Source organism: Salvia hispanica, chromosome 1 (assembly GCF_029641045.1).
Source record: "Salvia hispanica isolate PSC_SH4W2 chromosome 1, Shi_PSC_v1, whole genome shotgun sequence".
Taxonomy (NCBI): Eukaryota; Viridiplantae; Streptophyta; class Magnoliopsida; order Lamiales; family Lamiaceae; genus Salvia; species Salvia hispanica.
In genome coordinates, this window is record NC_142692.1 from 4,650,490 (window position 1) to 4,670,275 (window position 19,786).

At 30.2% G+C, this 19,786-nt stretch overlaps 4 protein-coding genes across 4 annotated transcripts; 3 read left to right on the top strand and 1 right to left on the bottom strand.

The window, feature by feature from the left end:
* Positions 1 to 4,412: 4,412 nt before the first annotated feature.
* Positions 4,413 to 6,818, top strand: LOC125224583 (RNA polymerase II, Rpb4, core protein). Its single transcript, XM_048127999.2, has 4 exons — positions 4,413 to 4,617; positions 4,706 to 4,823; positions 4,895 to 5,047; positions 6,415 to 6,818. Exons 1-4 carry the CDS (start codon positions 4,610 to 4,612, stop codon positions 6,625 to 6,627), a joined length of 492 nt encoding a protein of 163 aa, XP_047983956.1. The 5' UTR covers positions 4,413 to 4,609; the 3' UTR covers positions 6,628 to 6,818.
* A 369-nt stretch (positions 6,819 to 7,187) lies between these two features.
* On the bottom strand, positions 7,188 to 7,925 carry LOC125196614 (EPIDERMAL PATTERNING FACTOR-like protein 4). The gene is made up of 2 exons (XM_048095204.2): positions 7,722 to 7,925; positions 7,188 to 7,637 (listed from the first exon to the last, which is right to left on the bottom strand). Exons 1-2 carry the CDS (start codon positions 7,834 to 7,836, stop codon positions 7,453 to 7,455), a joined length of 300 nt encoding a protein of 99 aa, XP_047951161.1. The 5' UTR covers positions 7,837 to 7,925; the 3' UTR covers positions 7,188 to 7,452.
* Positions 7,926 to 15,130: 7,205 nt separating this feature from the next.
* On the top strand, positions 15,131 to 16,272 carry LOC125219288 (acireductone dioxygenase 1-like). Its single transcript, XM_048121229.2, has 4 exons — positions 15,131 to 15,288; positions 15,364 to 15,546; positions 15,635 to 15,874; positions 15,949 to 16,272. The coding sequence occupies exons 1-4, from the start codon at positions 15,277 to 15,279 to the stop codon at positions 16,066 to 16,068; spliced, it is 555 nt and encodes a 184-aa protein (XP_047977186.1). The 5' UTR covers positions 15,131 to 15,276; the 3' UTR covers positions 16,069 to 16,272.
* A 626-nt stretch (positions 16,273 to 16,898) lies between these two features.
* LOC125222654 (acireductone dioxygenase 2) lies at positions 16,899 to 19,710 on the top strand. The gene is made up of 7 exons (XM_048125386.2): positions 16,899 to 17,054; positions 18,248 to 18,359; positions 18,626 to 18,720; positions 18,813 to 18,927; positions 19,015 to 19,139; positions 19,261 to 19,331; positions 19,419 to 19,710. Exons 1-7 carry the CDS (start codon positions 17,037 to 17,039, stop codon positions 19,486 to 19,488), a joined length of 606 nt encoding a protein of 201 aa, XP_047981343.1. The 5' UTR covers positions 16,899 to 17,036; the 3' UTR covers positions 19,489 to 19,710.
* The last annotated feature ends 76 nt before the right edge of the window (positions 19,711 to 19,786 follow it).

Genomic DNA, 19,786 nt, shown 5'->3' on the forward strand with positions numbered 1-19,786 from the left:
GTTGTGACTCCTAATTGTATTGTGTTTAAATAAAGTTAATTTCTTAATATACACACTTAAAACTTTGAGCTACGTAGAACGATAGCGAAGGGTTATTAAATGTATATTTTTCCATGTTGGACATATGAGGAAATTGGTGGGGGTTTTGGTAAAAGTTTTGAAACCTTATTTGGAAGATGATTCAAATTTCAAGGGAAGTTGTTAGTATAAGAGAAGGGCATCATGAAAAAATCTAATGAAATATTTTGTGAGTTAAATAAATTGATCATGAAAAAATCTAATGAAATATTTTGTGAGTTAAATAAATTGATCATGAAAAAATGTAATGAAATATTTTGTGAGTTGCATAAATTGATCAAGACTCATTAGTCAAGACCAATTTTATTTGATATTTGGATAGTGATAAATTAACAAAAATTGTTTATACAAAATTGGACATTTTAGGTATTTTATATTTCATAATACATTAATGATGATGAAATATTACGCATTTACCCTTTAACAACTAATTAGGAAATGATTATGCTTCTTAATCAAATAACCACAGATTTAAGGAAAGTATTATTCATTGTATCTTGAACCTACAAAATTATAGCAGATCAAAACTAAAAAGATGGATTCATCACATATTTCACCGTATATTTTTAAAAATATTAGCAAGTATTTAAAGAATATTAATAAATTTCTTTCATTTCCTCAACACTTGCTACATTATCATACAATAAATTTAATGAATAAATTGACATATAAAAATTTAGTCACTAAAAGAACGCACAAAATTATAAATAAAAAAATGATGTATTTGTGATTATCATCCAATTAATTGAATAACTAAAAATTATTTATAGTAGAAAATAAATAGTTATTCAAAATCAACTACTTCACTGTTAAATGGAGTAGTAACAAAATTATAAATACAATTACTTGTAAACATAGTTAATTTATTAGTATTGTCATCTAACTAATTAGCATTACATCAATTTCCTTTAATATTGTACATTTTGACTCATTACATCAATTTCCTTTAATATTGTACATTTTGACTCTAAAATTATGAAATGAATATAAACAACAAAAAATAAATTAAAATCATAACAGTCTCATTCGTACCCAACTATTTTAATACTAAACAATTTTTAAAATTGTGAATTACTAAACAACCACACATATACACTTAATTTTATACTAGTTGTATCATCAGACTAACATATGATCATTAAATCAATTTTTTTCCCTATTCAATATCTTGACTCAAAATCATGACAAAAATAAATTTGATACTACATAATAATAAAAATGAATTAAAATAAGAGTCATTCACATCCAACTGTTTTATTATTCTATAATTTTAAAATTACAAATTATAAAATTGACTATATAAACTTAATTTCTAGCACTCTCGTCTCGTCCAACTAATTGATGGTCATCACGTCGATTTTCTTGTGTACTCTACTCCTTGACTCAAAAATTACGATACCAAAAATAAAATATAATGTATAATAGAAAAAAAAAGATTAAAACGATAATAGCCATTCACATCAAAATATATTAATTATACAATTCTAATAATTATAAATTCTAAAAATGGCTATATACATATATAGTTTGTTTTAATACTACCATCCAACTAATTGATGATCGATATGTCGATTTCTTTCCATACTTTACATTTTAACTCAAAAATCAGGAAACATGGATAAATTGTAATAGTAACAAAATATTAAAACAATAAAATCATTCACATCTAATAATTCTTAAATTATAATTTGTAAAAATTAATTACTACAATATAGTACTAGTATATACTTAATTTCTTAGTATTATTATCCAACCAATTAGTTATCATTTAAGTCAATTTAGTTGTGTACTTTACATGTAGACCAAAAAAATATGAAACAAAAATATTTTTTTGTGTATAATAGTAGTAGAAAATTGAATTGAAACAATAATATTCATTTACACCCAACTATTTTATTATTGAATAATTCTAAAAAGTGACCGCATGTATATATATTTAATTTTTTAATTGTCACCCAACTAATTGCTAATTAATAAATTAATTTTCTTGTGATTCTACATCACTCAAAAACCATGAAATGAAATTGAAATTTATATAATATTAAATAATAGTAAGTTAAAACAAAAAAATTATTTGCATCAAACTATATTATGATTAAATAATTGTAAAAAAATATAAATAATAAATTTTAAATTCAGTTACTTATATTACCTGTATATACTTAATTTCTAATATAAACACCCTTCATGTTAATTAAGAAAGAAGTAATGAATAATATTTATTAATATAGAAATTCTCATCGCTAAAAGTAATTAGAATAATTTTTTTTTATATATTTGCTTTTGGATATTTAATAAAAAAAAAGGAACAAGCCAAGGAAAAATTATATATTTGCTTTTGGATATTTAATAAAAAAAAGGAGTATTAAATAAAAAGAAACGCTAAAAATGTTAAATCATTATTACTATAAAAGTATTTTCTCATGTATTTGACATTTCAATTATAAAATTGTTTTATTATTTTAATTTATTTTTTCATATGCTGAATCATTTCATTGTAACAACATGATGATTCATATCACACGATAATTTAGAATGAAATATAAAAAATAAAAAAAAAAACAAAAAAAAACTCAAACAAGTTATGGAAAAAAATAATATGAAATGATAAAAAAAACTAGATACTGAATTATAAAATGGTTCAAATATGGTTCATTCTAAATTTCTTTTAAAAATATATAGTACGTACTTTATTAAATAATATAGTAATTATCTAATAATTAAATATAGTAATTTAATGATATAGTGTGCTAATCAATACTACCATAAATATAGTTCAAAATCTAAATCAATGAATTTCCTAAACTAGTACGTAGAGCTAGAAATATCCAATATTAAATACGAAGGATAGATTAGTCATAAAATTATATCCTCAAAATAGAATTAAAATTAAAGGGTATTTTGTATATACAATTTTTGTTAATTTATCTTTTCCCTTATATATTTATATTGAGATTAAGTAGTACTAGATTCTACATCTATCCTAGCTAAGTACTATAAAATTCAATTTCATTCAATCTATCATAAAGACCACTTGGAATTGTCAAAATCCTCAACAATATAATCAATTCGGACTGCTCCTGAAGCTTACCAAAGAAATGAAGAAAAAAGAACTAGATTGATTCGCCCCAAATATTATCGGCCCAAATATCATAGTAGTAGGTATTATGAATGGTTGGATCATATTCTAATACTTATAGCACTCTAAGTCAAAATCAAGACTAAATCTCTATCCCTAGATTTTAAAATGAGTGAATGAGATTAAATCTTACGAATCTCAATAAATAGTAGACAAAATATCAACAAAAGGGTAATATCGTCATTATGTTATCATACGATAATTTCGTGAATTTTTTTTGTATCAACATAGTGTATTACAAATATCAACAATATGACATAAGAATATAACACTAGTACAAGAAAATATCAACACATATTTATTGAGATTTTTACATGGTTTTATTAAGATTTTTTAATGTATTTGTTGATAAAAATCTGGTTATCAACATTTACGAAAACTAAAATAAAAAACATCAAATTTCATCATTCGAACGTCGTCGGAACATATGCAATTGAAATCTCGTTGGAATCCTTATAAAGTTATCTTCAATTTGATATATATTTTGTGAAAAAATAATTTAAATAGAGAAAGTTACGTAAATTTAAAGTTTTAAGATGATTTTAATGAGAGAAAATTGACATTAATACCCTCAAATTTTATTTATTAATTTTTTTAATTAAGAATATAATTCATGTGACATTATTTCAATTACTAGATCTTCTAATTTAATGACTAAGATTAAATCTTTAGTTTAGCATTACTAATTAGTTAACAATTGATCACTCTCCATTAATGATTATGTATTATGAAAAGTTAATTATAAGAAAGCAATGTGCATAGAGCACTGCTACAAATTAGGATCTAGAGTTTTAGGAAAAGATGAGTATGGGTTTTTTTTCGTAAAAATCATTGTCTATATACCAAAAGTTTCATATTGATAGACTATGATGACCTTTAAAACAATATAATGTTTGCCTTTATTGTTCAAAACAAGATTGGGAAAAGTTTTCATCAAATTTACATTACCATGTATAGAAGATAAATTGACGGTGATGATAGGCTTTTTATCTATTCAATAGGTTCAAGTAAGATTTATAGATTGTAGAGAATATCATTAATCATCCTTCTAAAATACTGCAATAGATTCTCTTTAGAGGGATACAAACAAAATACAGCAAATCTAATGGATATGTAAAAAAAAAAGAGTATGTTAAGAAAATAAAATCAATTTTTATATTTGTTGATGAATATATACAAAATGCATTTTTTCCAACAATAAAATAAACAATCAAAACATACACAAATTCACTCAAAAACCCCCAAATCCAAAACCCTCGTCCGCCGCCGCGACCGCAACCGCAACCCTCCGCTCCGGCGACTGCAGCCACCGTCACAAATCCGGTCGACCAAATCACAGCTCATAATATACTGAAACAAGTTTTATCTCTCAAAGCAGTGAGCATCCTATCGATGAAAATGTAGGTAGAGAGTTTCTACACATCTCCGCTTTTCACAGAGTGAGAATTAATATACAAAGCAGTTACCTTTTTCTCTACTCTATTTCAGAATTGAGGCCAGCGCCGGCGCTCTCACTAATTTTGAATTACTTGACCTCTTGAGATCAAGAGGGGCTGGAAAGGATGCCTCACGAGCTATTGCAACCGTATCTCAATCTGAGTTCAAGGTTGGGGATTCCTATTTATGATCATCAACTTATCTTTATTGCATCTCTCACATCTTTTGTTTTTCGTTTAGGTTTTTGATTATTTAGAGGGGACTGTTGCTTGCAATCAAACAAGGGAAATTATCGTTAACTTTGTTGCTGAGTGCCAAAAATTTGACCTTGCAAAGGCAGAGATTCTTAATATTGTGAATTTAAGACCAACAAGTGAAGCTTTGCTTTTCCCGGTAATCTTTATCATTTCTTGTTATTAAGTTCCTTATGTTTTGTTGTGTTGTTGAATTGTCATTCCTACATTGTTTTTCAATAAAGAGCCATCCACATCATTATATTTATCAATGTTGTATTTCCACTTATGTTGAGTTTTCCTATCCAAGTTATACTGAAAAGTGGTTGATCAGTGTGACCCTTGGTTCAAATACTAGATGAAGATGTTATTCTGAATGAGTTTAAGATGATTTGGTATCTTCTCTGTTTGTTGTTGTTTAGGTTACTCTGTTTTCAATACATACAGTTCAGTGCTGTTGCGAATTTTGCATCTATCTCAGTTTAATTTTGAGGGAAATCAGTGGTTTGGAAATTTGTTTCTGATGCCTTACACTTGAAGTTTAGATTCACATTGGCTAGCTAAACCTATTATTATTTATGATCTCATGTGCTTTGTCATCTGGAGTCTGGAGTATTTCATTTCAGATAAATTACTGGAATTAGTTTAGGACGATCTGGTATCTTGTCCATTTGTTGTTGTTTAGGTTACTCTGTTTTCAATACATGCAGTTACACCACCATTGCAAACTTTACATCTATCTCAGTTTACTTTTGAGGGAAATCAGGGGTTTGGAGATTTGTTTCGGACGTTTACACTTGAACTTTATGTTCACATTGACTAGCTCCACCGAATTATTATTCATGATTTCACGTGCTTTGTTTGCCTGGAGTCTTGAGTATATCATTCACGACACATTACCTGGAATTATTACGTCAAGAAGGGGTATTGCTAAAAAAGATGTTGAATTTTGTAAAGTAGAGTTATACCCACCTGTGTGCATACAGTGTTATGTTCACTTATGAGCAGTCAAATGAAATTCAGGGGGGCTCTTGAAACTGAATCAGCTTAGCATATATTATTCAAATGTAAGGATAACTTGTAGATTCAAATACCAAGTGGTAAGCTGGTGAACTGTTAAATTCTTTTCAGTATATGTATTCCTGATCACTAGATAGTGATGTGTTTAGGTGCAATATTGTGCGATCAGTAAGTCTATATCAGGATTCGGATCCGTATGGTAATTCTCAATAGAAATGGAGGAAATGTAAACGAAAAACATTGAAGTTGGGCAGTCCATTTCTGTTCTTCACCTCTAGAAAACTTTCACAACAATGATGGGGGATTGGGATATCCTGTGGTAATTTTATGAGTTGGTTTCTTTTGTAATATAACAAGACAATGGTTTATATAACTTGTGCTCGGGTGTTGTTATCTTGGGTTCTTCTTTAATAGACATTCTTAGAAGTCCAATATCATACTTTCTGAGCACTGGTAATGGTCTAACAGATCTTGCTTGTTCATTTTGTTTATTTTTCCTTTCGCCAGCTCATCGAGGAATGCGATTCGCGTATGATGAAAGGTAAGGTTGAAGAGCTTGCAGAGACCATCACAAGGATTTTGCCACCTCATCCGTCTCAGGTGGATGAAGCAAATGAGGAAGCTGCTGAGGGGGAAGAAGAAGAGACCGAGCCTGACCAAGCTGCTGAGGGGGAAGAGGAAGGGGAAGGGCAAGAAGAAGAAGAAGAGACTGAGCCTTAATCATACTACATAGTATACTTCTTTTACTATCTCTGCTTAATTTCTTTAGAGCATTAGCCATGAATTCTAGTTAGTGTAACAAGGAAGATGGTAGTGTGAAATTTTGCACAGTGACTAGTCTAATTAACAACTGAACTCTCAAGAGCCAATCACTACATCAATGTCAAGTTATTTTTTTGTGCTTTTGTAAAGCTAGTGATTTCTCTTTTCTAAGTTTTGCACAATAATAATTATACTACAAAAAGAAAATATCTCAAATTTGTCCCACTCTTGCTACAAATTTGATTTCAATTTAGGATAGTTTGGGTTTCGGGCTGGATGGACCAAATTTTGCTGATTAGGCCCGTAGGCCTGGCCCGAATGAAGCGCAATTAGTTGTATCTTGTTCTTGTTTCTTTTTTAAGAAGTCCATCTATCACCTCCTTTTGTACCACAAAAGGTATCCTGAATTAATGCTACTCATAAATCTCATCACTGCAATAACACCTCACAAAAATCATGTAGCAAAAGAGATTTAAAATTGAAAAACTCAAACAAAAACAGATATTTGCAGAGAAAAATGGAATTAAAGCTCCCTTTTTGACAGTCGTAACTCATAAATTACATTCCCAAGACCCTTCTCTGCTGCTAGAAAAAAGTGCAAAAAATACAAAAGCAACAAATTCAGTAACTTGAAAAAAAAATAACTAAACAACAGATTGAGCTAAAATCTATGCAGGTTGTTGTTAGACAGACCAAATTCCAACATCATATTCAATCAGTCATTCAACATTTGTTCTATTTTTTTTATATACACATCCAAAAAAAGAAAAGAAAAATAGAGTACTAAGGCATGAAGAGCTTATTCCCACACTTGCATCTCCACGCCTCTGGATAGTACTCCAACGGCATACTCATCCCCGGCTGAATCGGCACGTGCACCGCCTTGCACGGCGTGCACCTCCCGCATTTCGATCTGCACGAAGGCGGCCACGACCCCGGCCCCCCCAGCCTCCTCCGCTCCACCTCCGCTGCGTTCCAAAATTTTAAATAAATTATAAAAAAAAAACATGTAAACAACTTTGTTGAAAAATACTAAATATAAATTTACTTACTTAATTGGCGAGGAAGGGTGAGGCCTAGAGCTGAGGCGGAGGAGAGAAGGGCGAAGAGAGCGAGGGTGGCGAAGTAGAGGGCTAGCTGGCGGCGGCGGCGGCGGAGCACGGCCATGGCCGGAGAAGATCCAGCAGCAGTAGGAGAGGAGGAAGAATTATTGGGAGTGAGAGTGTGACAGTGTGAGAGTGGGAATAATATTAGTACTATAATAAGGGAAAAAATAGGAAATGTATTATTGGTGAAATGAAATGAAATGAGAGAGAGTTGCGTGTAAGCGTGCGAGTAAGTCCAAGTCAAACAGACATTTTACTACATTCAACTGTGTGTGAATAGGTATGGATATAGCAACCTTCTCTTTTTTTAAAGTACTAGAACTCGTGGAGTCGAAAACAGTAACGCATCGATGTCGTCGAAAGATAGAGACGGTGGAGCGGCTGTCGATGACTCTTGCAGTTAATTTTAGTATTTTTATTTTACCTTTGATGTCGAGCTGTAGTCGATTTTTCTTGCTTAGTATATATGGTTATTTTAGCTTTTTAGTGACATTTGAAAGTGTTCGATTAAAAAAATGTTAAATTTTCATAATTATTGGAAAAACAAATAAAAAATTGATCTTTTTATGGTAATTGCCTTTTATGGTCGGTATGCTATTTTCCTTTATGAAAAGAAAAAGTGAATGAAAATAAACATAGGAAGAAATACTTTTTGAAAGATATGACGGTGTAATGTTTTTGCGAGTCATGTTATAGGGAAGAAATAGTACATATGATGTAACTTCTGAAAAAAATTAGTCGTCGATGTAATTGGCAACGAATATCTTTTTTAAATCTATTAATAAGAATTTCATTTTTTTTTAATTTATTATTTGGAATAAATGTGCGAATACTTTGAAAAAGTTAAGAAAATAAGAGCACCTTTAGGCATTAAAAAAAGCAATAAAATATATTGGAGTAATTAATTAATCGTTACTATCGATTCGATTCTTTGTTAATACATTTAGAAATTAGAAGTCTAATCAAAGTGATGCTACATACTTTACATTATTATATGATAAGATTAACGTAGGCTTCTTTGGTGATAATCAATCCCGGCCCTACCACATAAGGTAATGTGTCCTATCAAATGATCAGTGATCGTCAATTTAAACAATTTAAAATATAGATTTTGTTATTTTATATAGTATGAATATAAATTGACAAGGACCAAACAATATTTTTTTTCATGTTGACTAATATTTCGTCATTTTTTTAGATGTATGGGTGATATTTCTCTTCCATTTTTATGCAGTGATATAAATTTTAATTACTATTGTGATTATTTATCGAAATTACTAAATTAACTGATAAGATCAATAAACCTCAGTTTGAACCACTAAATATTAATCGAAGCCATAATTAGAGATTTTATATATAATAGTAACTTTACGTACGTACAAATTAGTATTTATAAGAAAGTTCTAATTTTAACCAATTAATCACTCTGTCCCCTTTGAAGTAAGTATGGCGTATATTTTTTGACACTGAATACTAAGACTATTTCCAATTGTACACCAAAATTTGAAATGAGATAAACAATTAGCTGCACTAATGGTATTCTAAAATCAATCTCATTTTGATTTTTAAGAAAAAAAATTCTATTTTTTAGGCTTACACTAAATCAAAACTATAACTTCTTCAAACTTTGTGAGAAAAAAGTGTATAATATAGAGAATATTCTTTTAAAGTTTGAGTTTTTTATAAATGGTTAGAGTAAAATTATATTTGATGTGACATTTATACTAAAATTAGTGTAAGTTTAGTATAAATAGTCGGATATATTCTAAGCCCAATATACACAAAAACACTTAAAATCTTAAATAGTATACTTACATTATCTACATGCTTATCTCAATCTATCTGCGACCATGTAGATAAAAACACTTAAAATTAAAATACATACACTATAACCTTTTATTATTTATCATTTTACTTAATTTTATATTACAATTAAGATTTACTAATAAAGTAAAAAAATTATAATTTCATTGAACCAACTAAACCTACATAATACTAAAAGTTTTATATAATCAACATTTTAAATATAAATAAGACTCATTATATCTCAGTAGTACTCTAAATGAAGGACTTTTTTTTAGTACAAAATGTTATGCAATTTTATTTAATTATTTATTTGGAAAAGTTGTAAGGAAAGTGAATGTTTGCTTATATATACGACAAATATTATGTGTGAATACCAAAAAACACATGGAATTGGACTTTGAAAACAGAGAGATCAAAATTTCAATAGATTTATGCAGTGGTTACAGCATGCATATTCAGACCTTTATGTATGATGTATGCAAAAGCAACCAGTGCTGTCCATCCACGTTATTTTACCATACTTTCATGTCACATTTTTTACGAAATATATAAAATTCAATGTGGTGAAAATAAAATAAAAGTTAACTTAGTGGGACGTGGGCTATTTTGTGGCCAATTACCCAGGGTTGGGACACTGTCTTGTTTTCTTGATACAAAATGCTTGTACTATCTCTGGTTACCAAAAATAATTTTAGAAATGGATGGAACTCACAAATTTAATAGAATGAAAAATAGAAAAAAAGTAATTGAAAGATTGTTAGTTAAAAAACAAAATGACTGTTTTCGACATAGGAATACATAATATATTTGATTGTAAAAAATCGACAAGCAATACAGTACTTACTACATAAATAGTTTTAAATAGTGGCATATGGAACGATGGCTTAAGAAAGAGTTAGCTGTGACTAATGATTTGAAATAGTGGTTCGTGAAGAAGTGGTTTGAGAACAGAGTCCGCCTTAATATAAAAAAAACGTTAGACTTGATATGTATTTTAGTATTTTATTTAATAATTTATTATAAGTATTGTTCTTATCAAATTAAATAAATAAATAAAAAGCATGGTAGAGATGATTAGAATGGAATGGTGATCACGTGAAAGAAACATGTTTCCAGTTTTCGGTCTAGTCAGGAGTCGAGGCAATTATATTATGACAGTCAATAACATGTTTATTACTTATGTGTCGGGTATGTGTAGATAAATTATTCAATATATGATTGAATTGATATCCTTTTGGATTATACTAGTATTCATTCTGTTACATTAAAAATCATTGTAAACGTAATTAATTTTACTAAAACATATTAATCAAAGCTTGATTTAATGTTTGTGATAAAAAAATTTTGAATTTAAAAGGAACATTGATACCAATGCAATTTGTGATATGGAGTAATATAATTATGGTATGTATATAGCATGAACAATTACTAATGTGATCTACAACTAGTGTGTTTGAGGTGTCTTTAATAGTGTGGTTTAATGTTAGAATAAACACTTCATACGATTAAGAGACAAAGATTTATATGATTCGATTAATCAATCCACATTGTGGACGATAATTATAATACATATATAGCCTTTAGGCTTTAAGTATAATTATTGGTGGCTCTCACACTTTCTTTTCTATGCTTAACCTTCAATAGAAACTTTAATTAAAAATTTTCATACTGATGAAGTTCTTTACTATAAATATTCTTCTGAGAAAATATACTACTACAACTATTAGTCTATTACCGATTTCTACTAAAGAAACACAAAATTGAACACTATTATTGATTACACTGATTTATTGTATGTAATCGCACATGAATGTGCTTCGATCATATCAAAGGAGTTTTTCTCTATAGAATCGTTCGCAATTTTAACGATACCTTTATTAAAAATATCTCCTACAAAATGTATTCGCTCATGAATATACTTCGATCTTCTATAAAAAGCTCGATGATATCAATTTTTATCACACAAAGTCATACTATCGCAACATCACATCCCTTCCCTCTTTAGCTAATTATGTTTAAGCTTATGTCCCTGTCATATTATCTCTTCAGTTAGAAAAAGCAATAAAGCTATGCAACCAAATTTTATACAACCAAAAATTGATTTATTTGAGAAAAAATGTAATTTATTTATGTATTTAATTAAAAAGTATAGACATATATATAGTATAGGGAACGTGCATAATATTATGGTATTTGTGTATAATTTTTAAAAAAATTTTGAATCATAAAATATAATTAATGCATATTTTAATTCAAATTTGAAAAATAATAGAGAAATAATTCAAATATAAAAATAAAAATTTGAAAATGAGGCCAAAAATTAATAAAGGGTTTTTAATTTGTTAACTAACTATATTTATTATTTTAATATTTAATTAACACATCGAAATTACTAATATAATTTTGTTTTGGTTGTACAAAATTTGGTTGTTTATCATTATTCAAAAAAGCTTAACAATTAATGCCGCACAAAACAATGTGATTTAAGTGAAAAGAAAATTTAAATTAAATAAAAAAATAGAGAATGAAAAAAGAAAAAAAAAAAAAAAAAAGGAATGGTAAATAGAGTCGATTTTTACTAGTAACACACGTCACATCCATGGGACCATAGTGACATTGAATAAAACCAGTCATGAATTGATCTGCGACTCCTGCCCTACAGATATGGTTCCTACCCAGACCAAATATAAATAATTAAAATACATTCATTAAAAAAAAAAAACATCGCTATGTGTGATTTGTTTTCAAAAAAAATTATAGTACGAATTTATTAAAAGGAACAAATAATCGATTCGTCACTTCCATTCTTCTTGTATCTATATGAAAATCGAATATAGTCAATAGAAATTAGAAACATTTACTGGACGATATACTTTACAATAATGCTTTTATGTATTACACGCACCTTCCTTACTTTTTATAAATAAGGAAATCAGATGTGATATGTTCGAATTGTAGAATTAAAAGTTGAAATTGATCAAATTAATTAAAGCTATGGAGTGTTATTAAGTATATTATACATTTATACTCCCATTTTTTAGTGAATGTCTTCATTTTTGTTAATGAGAAAAATTTTGTGCAATAATTTTATTCCTTATGTTTGAAAAATTATTAGAGCTCGTTTGGACCATTAATGTTATGATATACTTTTAAGATGAGAACTGTTCTGCTGCACGTCTTGTGTAAGCGTCTATGAGAGACTCAGTGACTCTGCTCCACGTAGGAGAGAGCCACTCACATAAGTTGTGCAGCAGAACAGTTCTCCTTTTAAGATAAGTCATAAATATAATTAAGATAAAGTAACAGTATTTATTTTATTTGATGTTTAGGAATTAAGATTTAAAAATCAAGGGTGGGTCAAAATGAACATTACTAATATTATTGTGGATGTTTAATTGGGCTGATTGCATAATCCCAGTCCAATCCTATTGTATTTAGAAGCTATTCGATTCGGATTAATAAGTCAATTTTTCATATGGCTTATAATTGCCAAAGTAAAGCTAAATCTTCAACCGATTAATGAACCCTTCAACTTATAATCTGAACCCATTGATACTTTACATAGATCACAGTAGTAATGAATGAGATATATAAGTAAGTTTGAATTTCTAGTTATTAAATTAAACTACATCAAAAATGAATATTATTTAATCGAAATTGAAAGATAAATCATACACAGCTTTATATACCTCTTATTTTGTCAGCTTTTTTTTTTCAGAAGTCTAACTTTGTCAGCATTACTTGACCAAAATAGCCACCGTGCAAAATTATACTCCTACTTCAAATTCAAGTTTAAATTTATTTTATCCTTTTTAGAAAAATGTAGTTTTAAAAAAGATAAAATCAAATTAATTTAATTACGACACGCAAAAGTGTTTTAAATTTTAATATTTGTCCACCGAATAGGTTGGAAATATCGATATGTATTGGTGGTGAAAATAAATAAAATATAAAATTGTGCATTTAATATTAGTTGTTGATGTCGTATCTATAAAAGTGAGAGTGGTGTGTGACTGAGCAAACTGCAGTGAGGATTTAATGCTGCTCGTGTGCGTCGCTCATATTTTGCAGACGTTAAATTGGATTTTTCACTCTCTTTTTTCTCAGTCTTTCTCTGCCTGCAATTTTTTCAAGGCTATATTCACAATGCCACATATAATCACACTTCTTTCTACTTGGATTATATGTTTTTTACTCCAACTTTCACCCATGGTATTTTTTTGACATTTTTATTTTTAATTTTGATGAATTGAATCTATATGTAAAAGGACATACAAATTAAAATGAAAAAAACATGATAGACGATGGAAATGGAAAATTGTAGTAACTGTTTTCTGAATTATGAAAACTAATTTCATAATTGATAATTGAGTACTAAATTTATTATAGAAAAAATTAATGGCACAAAAATAGCAAATTAATACATGTGATGTCATATTCAAAACATTTTTCATTAGACAGCCAGCACATACTTTGAAATTTATTGGAGCCATATTCGTACTTTTTGCAGAAATATTGAGATATTTTTCGCATTTCTTAAAATGGCACGTCATTACTGTAGCAAAGAAACTGTAATGTGTAATTAACTTTTAATAGTTACTCCATAACCATTAAACCTATACATACAATATATGGATATTCTCATAAAGTAAATTATTACTTAAAAAAAAATTATTACTTTAAATTATGAAAATTGTTGTATATTTTTAAGAGAATACTACTAAGATGGGACAAAATTTATATAGTGTCTACAGTTTAATCAATAATTTATAAAAATGAATTTAGAGAGAATCATGTTTTATTTATATATTCAATTTTTAAAACATAGTTGCTTTTTGTTGTGGTTCTAAGTGTAAAATAATTTCAATATCCGTTATGTGAAATTTATTTTAATAGTTTTTTTACTTGGTTTCAGTGAACTATATTTTTAGTACCTAAACTTTATTATAATATCAAATTCTTTTGGACTAAAAAGCAAAAATATCTCTTAGGGACTTGAGGTATTTTAGAATTTAGACTAAATTTTTTTTTAAAATGCAAAATTCGTTCCTTGTAATACTTGTATCTAAATTCATTAAATTCATAGTAGCTATTTAATAGATGTGACAGATGAGTGGTATTGATTTTTCACCAGCTGCTTACAAACTATTTTTAGGCCTGTGGTATGATGACCAAAAACATGATCCCAAATTGTATGAATGCAGGCCAGCCGAAATTGCCAAATGTACAGTTAAAAAAGGTATTCAAATTTAAGAATTTTAGGAGATCTACCTAGTTCAATAAATGTAACATATTAATGCTACCAAGACTATGGAGCTCATATCACAACAATTGAATAGTGCAATTTCATGTTTTGCTCTAACATAATTCAATTGTGGGCTTGTTATTGGGCTGAAATTCAATTGTGGGCTTTGGGTTTCCACGTGTATATTTCTTGAAGATGTAGAATGGTTGTCCTTTTGTAGTTTTGTACCTTGCTCTAGAACTTTGATTCTCATAATAATCTATGGATTTTTTAAAAGCATCAGAAAAGGTTAAATAAATCAATACCACCAAAATCCAATGGACAATAATGCCCCACATGGCAAAGTACCAAGCAAATTCCCTCAAATAAAATCCAAACAATTGTGAATTCACTTTCCTCCTCACCAAACCTTGACCTAATTAATTCTATCTTGAAATTACATCGACTCCCATGGCGATTGAGGTATGTTTGGAATAAAACCCATTTTTTGTTTGTTTGAAATATTAGAATATTAATTTTGGTGGTATGTATGTATAGGCATGGTTTATGCAAGAAAATGATGACGATCAAAGGCTCCCACATCAAAAGAACCCACCCGAATACGTTTCATTGGATCAGTTAGCGGATCTTGGAGTTCTCTACTGGAATTTGGATCCGAATAAGTATGAGAATGACCCGGATTTGAACAAGATCCGACAAGACCGAGGATATAGTTATATGGTACTAGTTCAATTTACTTAGCATTGTGTCTGAACCCACGAGTTTTGTTTACTGGATCCGTTAACGTGAGTTATTTAATTTGGTGAAGGATATGCTTGACTTGTGCCCTGAGAAAGTGGAGAATTATGAGGAGAAGTTGAAGAGGTTTTACACTGAGCACATCCATGGTGATGAGGAGATTCGTTATTGTCTGAAAGGGAGTGGCTACTTTGATGTGAGGGACAAGGATGACCGTTGGATTCGCATCTTGATCAAGGCTGGTGATCTCATTGTTTTGCCGGCTGGGATTTACCACCGTTTCACTCTTGACACTCACAACTACATCAAGGTACTATGTTTACTAGTATTATAAAAGTGAAAAAAGAAATTATGGTTAGTATACTAATTAGAAATTGATTATAGTTGATGAGATTGTTTGTGGGAGAGCCGGTTTGGACAGCCTTCAATAGACCACAGGAGGGGCATCCGGCAAGGAAGGGATACATCAACTCCACACTTGGAATGCCACTTCAAGTTTCTTGAAGAATCACCATCTTATAACTCGTATCTACGGGAGATAGCTCGTACACTTTAGTCTTTACCTCTTCGGCTTGGATTTGAGGCTCTAAGTTATGTAATTATTTGTCGTGATCGCAACCTAAAGTTCTGAATTGCCATTGATTGTAATATGAGGCTTATTGAACTATAGTTCAATGTTCGATAATATAGTTACTATAGTTACCCGAATATGACTTTATAACGTGTTCATTTTATTACTATAGTTATCCGAATATGGCTTTATAATGTGTTGATATTATAGTTAAATTGTGCATATACTTGTGTTAATCAGGTTTACACACTCAATTTGGAGCAAACTATTGATTTCTCTATTGATTACAGGACAAATACATGATAGAAATTTATGAAATGATTATCATATGACCACACAAAGAAATGAAAGAGAGAATATAAATGGACAGTAGAATCAATAGTGGAAATGAATGCTTAATGTGAAAATTGAGATATACGTTTGAAAATAAATATTCGGTGAGATAAAATCTTTGAATAAAGAGGAGTTGGAGAAAATAAGCTCGACTTTTTTGAAACTAATAATAACTTCTTAATTTAGTACCGAATAATTACGATATCAGCTTGAAATTAAAGTTTTGAACTTAGTCCAAATATTTGAATATTTCCTATTAACATAAAGAAAATTACTGGACCACTGAAAATCAAATGGAATATTAGAAATTCAATGAAAAATCCCATCATCCACCCATTCCAATTTCGTAATCAAATTTGATCGCCCTTCTTGAAATGACCAAAAGGCCCACAGTGACTTTCCGTCGTTCAATTATGCTCTACACAGAAATGTTATCACCCGAGGGATATTTTAGTCCTTACAAGAGAAATTTCAATATATATTCCCATTTCCACATATAAGAATTTTCCAATTTAGGCGTTTTCTGAATTCCTTTGCTGAGCAAGGGTTTGAGCAAGCGAGAGATAGAATGGGTTCTGAAAGCAAGGCAAGAAATTTCTTTAATTTTAGCTTTTCTTCTTCGCAAAGCTGTGATATTGGAGGATGTGATTGATTTTGGAGTACTTAATTATGTAAAATTGCATTTTTATTTGCTCAGATGATATGATAAGGCCTCTTTTTTCTGTTTTTCTTGTCGATGCTATCAGATTGTAGTTGGTTGTATAATTTCTCGGGCGGGTAGTAGGAGGATCTAATTAAGTAGTATAAATCTCGATCATGTGTTCTGCGTTATCCCTGATCTCTTTTTTTTCATTGTACATTGTTTTTTGGTTTGCTTCTCGAACTTCAATTTTGTTGTGTTGGATTATGTTGGAAGCTGAACTTTGATAATATCTCAAGCTTATACTATTTCTTTTGGCATTCATTTTGTTGCTTATCAAAATATGACATTGAACTAATTTTTTAATAGTGCTATTTGGTGAGAGAAGCAATCGGTTGGTGGATTTAAAGATTGGAACTGTGTTTTTTCGAGAAACTGTCGTAATCAAGTGAAACTGGTTGTTATACATAAAAATAGTACGGAGTACTCCGTGGTACAACTGTGTAAAATGCCATCTCTAATCCCTGATTTGATGGCTGTTCCCAGTAACGCTTATGTTGTTAGCCCTACGGGAGGCCTAGCAAATACATATGCTTGAAATTCGAATTGGTGCAAAGAACAGAGGAATTAGACCTATTATTCAGTCTATTTGTGCAAACATGTTCTTTATTTCAGTGGATGATATAAAATTGTGGTGCAATGAGAACAACATATCCTAAATAGTTTTTGATTTTATGCTTAAACATATTCGGTATTTACATACAGCTACTGCATAACTCACTTAGTTTGTCTCTCTATTGTTTTGCATACATCTATATGTATAGAGAGAGATATTTCCCTGTTAAGGTCATAAAAAAGTTCTTCAGTTTTAGCTATGTCCCCCACAAATTTTCATGTTGATCCAAAACTTTATTTCAATGCCATTTCTTTAGTAGTAGTACGTTATTTTTCCTGGCTTGCTTTGACTTGTCGATTAACTGTTCGTTTGTTTCAGTAATTCAATATTGTGATTGGTTATCTTCTTTCCATTGCTATTATTATTTCCCCTCTCCATAAGTAGACTGTGTGAATATTGAAAGAGTAACAATTACAAAGTCACTCCAAGTATGCTCACCTTCCTAATCATATATTTGATGCAGGATCCGAGGGAGGAGGTTATTCAGGCATGGTACATGGATGACAGTGATGCAGACCAGAGGCTTCCCCATCACAGAGATCCACAGGAATTTGTGTCATTTGAGAAACTTGATGGTATTCAGTCTTTGCATTTCCCACTATATAATTAGATTTTCAACCATTCTTTCAGTTATAAGTAGGTTTAATAGCTACCATGTATGGCAAAATATCGTCTCACAGAGCTCATCTAAAACCATGCCTTCTAATCTGCCCTACCTAGTTTATCGAGTAGGTTTCACAGTTACAGAATAAATGTTTAGCTTAGACTGTACACCATGCATTCGATGTTACCCGCTTTCTCATTTTTTAAGCTTCTAAGATAGTTGCCTTGTCATTTTCAGAGCTAGGAGTGCTTAGCTGGAGGCTTGATGCTGATAATTATGAAACTGACCCAGAGTTGAAGAAAATTCGTGAAGAACGTGGATATTCTTATATGGTATGTTTAGTTTCAATGTTTCATAATCATGTCTTACATAGTATGTTACTTCTCATTTTCAACATTAGCGTAACAGAATACAATTTGCTCAGGATTTTTGTGAAGTTTGCCCAGAAAAGCTGCCTAATTATGAAGAGAAAATCAAGAACTTTTATGAAGAACATCTCCACACTGATGAGGAGATCCGCTATTGTGTTGCTGGAAGCGGTAAGTTTTATGTTTGACTCCATCTGATTGTTACTCTTTTCTATTAGATTACCCTAGTGCCTAATAGAAAGTTTCTTGGTCATGAAGGTTATTTTGATGTGCGTGATCGTGATGAAGCATGGATCCGCGTCTGGGTAAAGAAGGGGGCAATGATTGTCCTTCCAGCTGGAATTTATCACCGCTTTACTCTTGATTCAGACAATTACATCAAGGTAAGTTCAGAATAACAGTCACGTTCACCCTTTCTTGTTTAAATTTTTATCACTATAATATTGTGCAATTGTCTAGTACTGACCGACACCCATCCCTTGAACGTAAAATCTGCGTATGCAGGCAATGAGGCTATTTGTTGGTGACCCTGTATGGACTCCTTTCAATCGCCCTCACGATCATCTCCCTGCAAGGTGCGCCCTTTTCCTATAGCCGCCCATCATAAAGGGTTGTACAGTTCTAACCATCATATAAGCAATACCGTGTCTTTTTATGTGCAGGAAAGAATATGTTGATAACTTTGTGAACAAGGCAGGCGGTGGTCCAGCAGTTGATGCTACAGCAGCTTAAAACCTCTCTCCCCAAACTGTCTGAATCTTTGAATGCGTGGTTGCTCTGCCATAGCTTTCATGTGATATACATGAGCTTGAAATAATGGGGTATGTATTCTGTGGCTAAAGTTTTTAAGAAGACGAATGCTTGAGTGGATGATCCTACATAGGGATATGAATGCTGCTTTTGAACAATTATTGTGTGTGTTTTGCAACATCTATAAAATGAAACGTTATACTACATCATACGGAATGCGATGTGTATCCTAGTATTTATTTGACTGGATCAATTTGTGATTTATGAAGGTCGCTTTTGA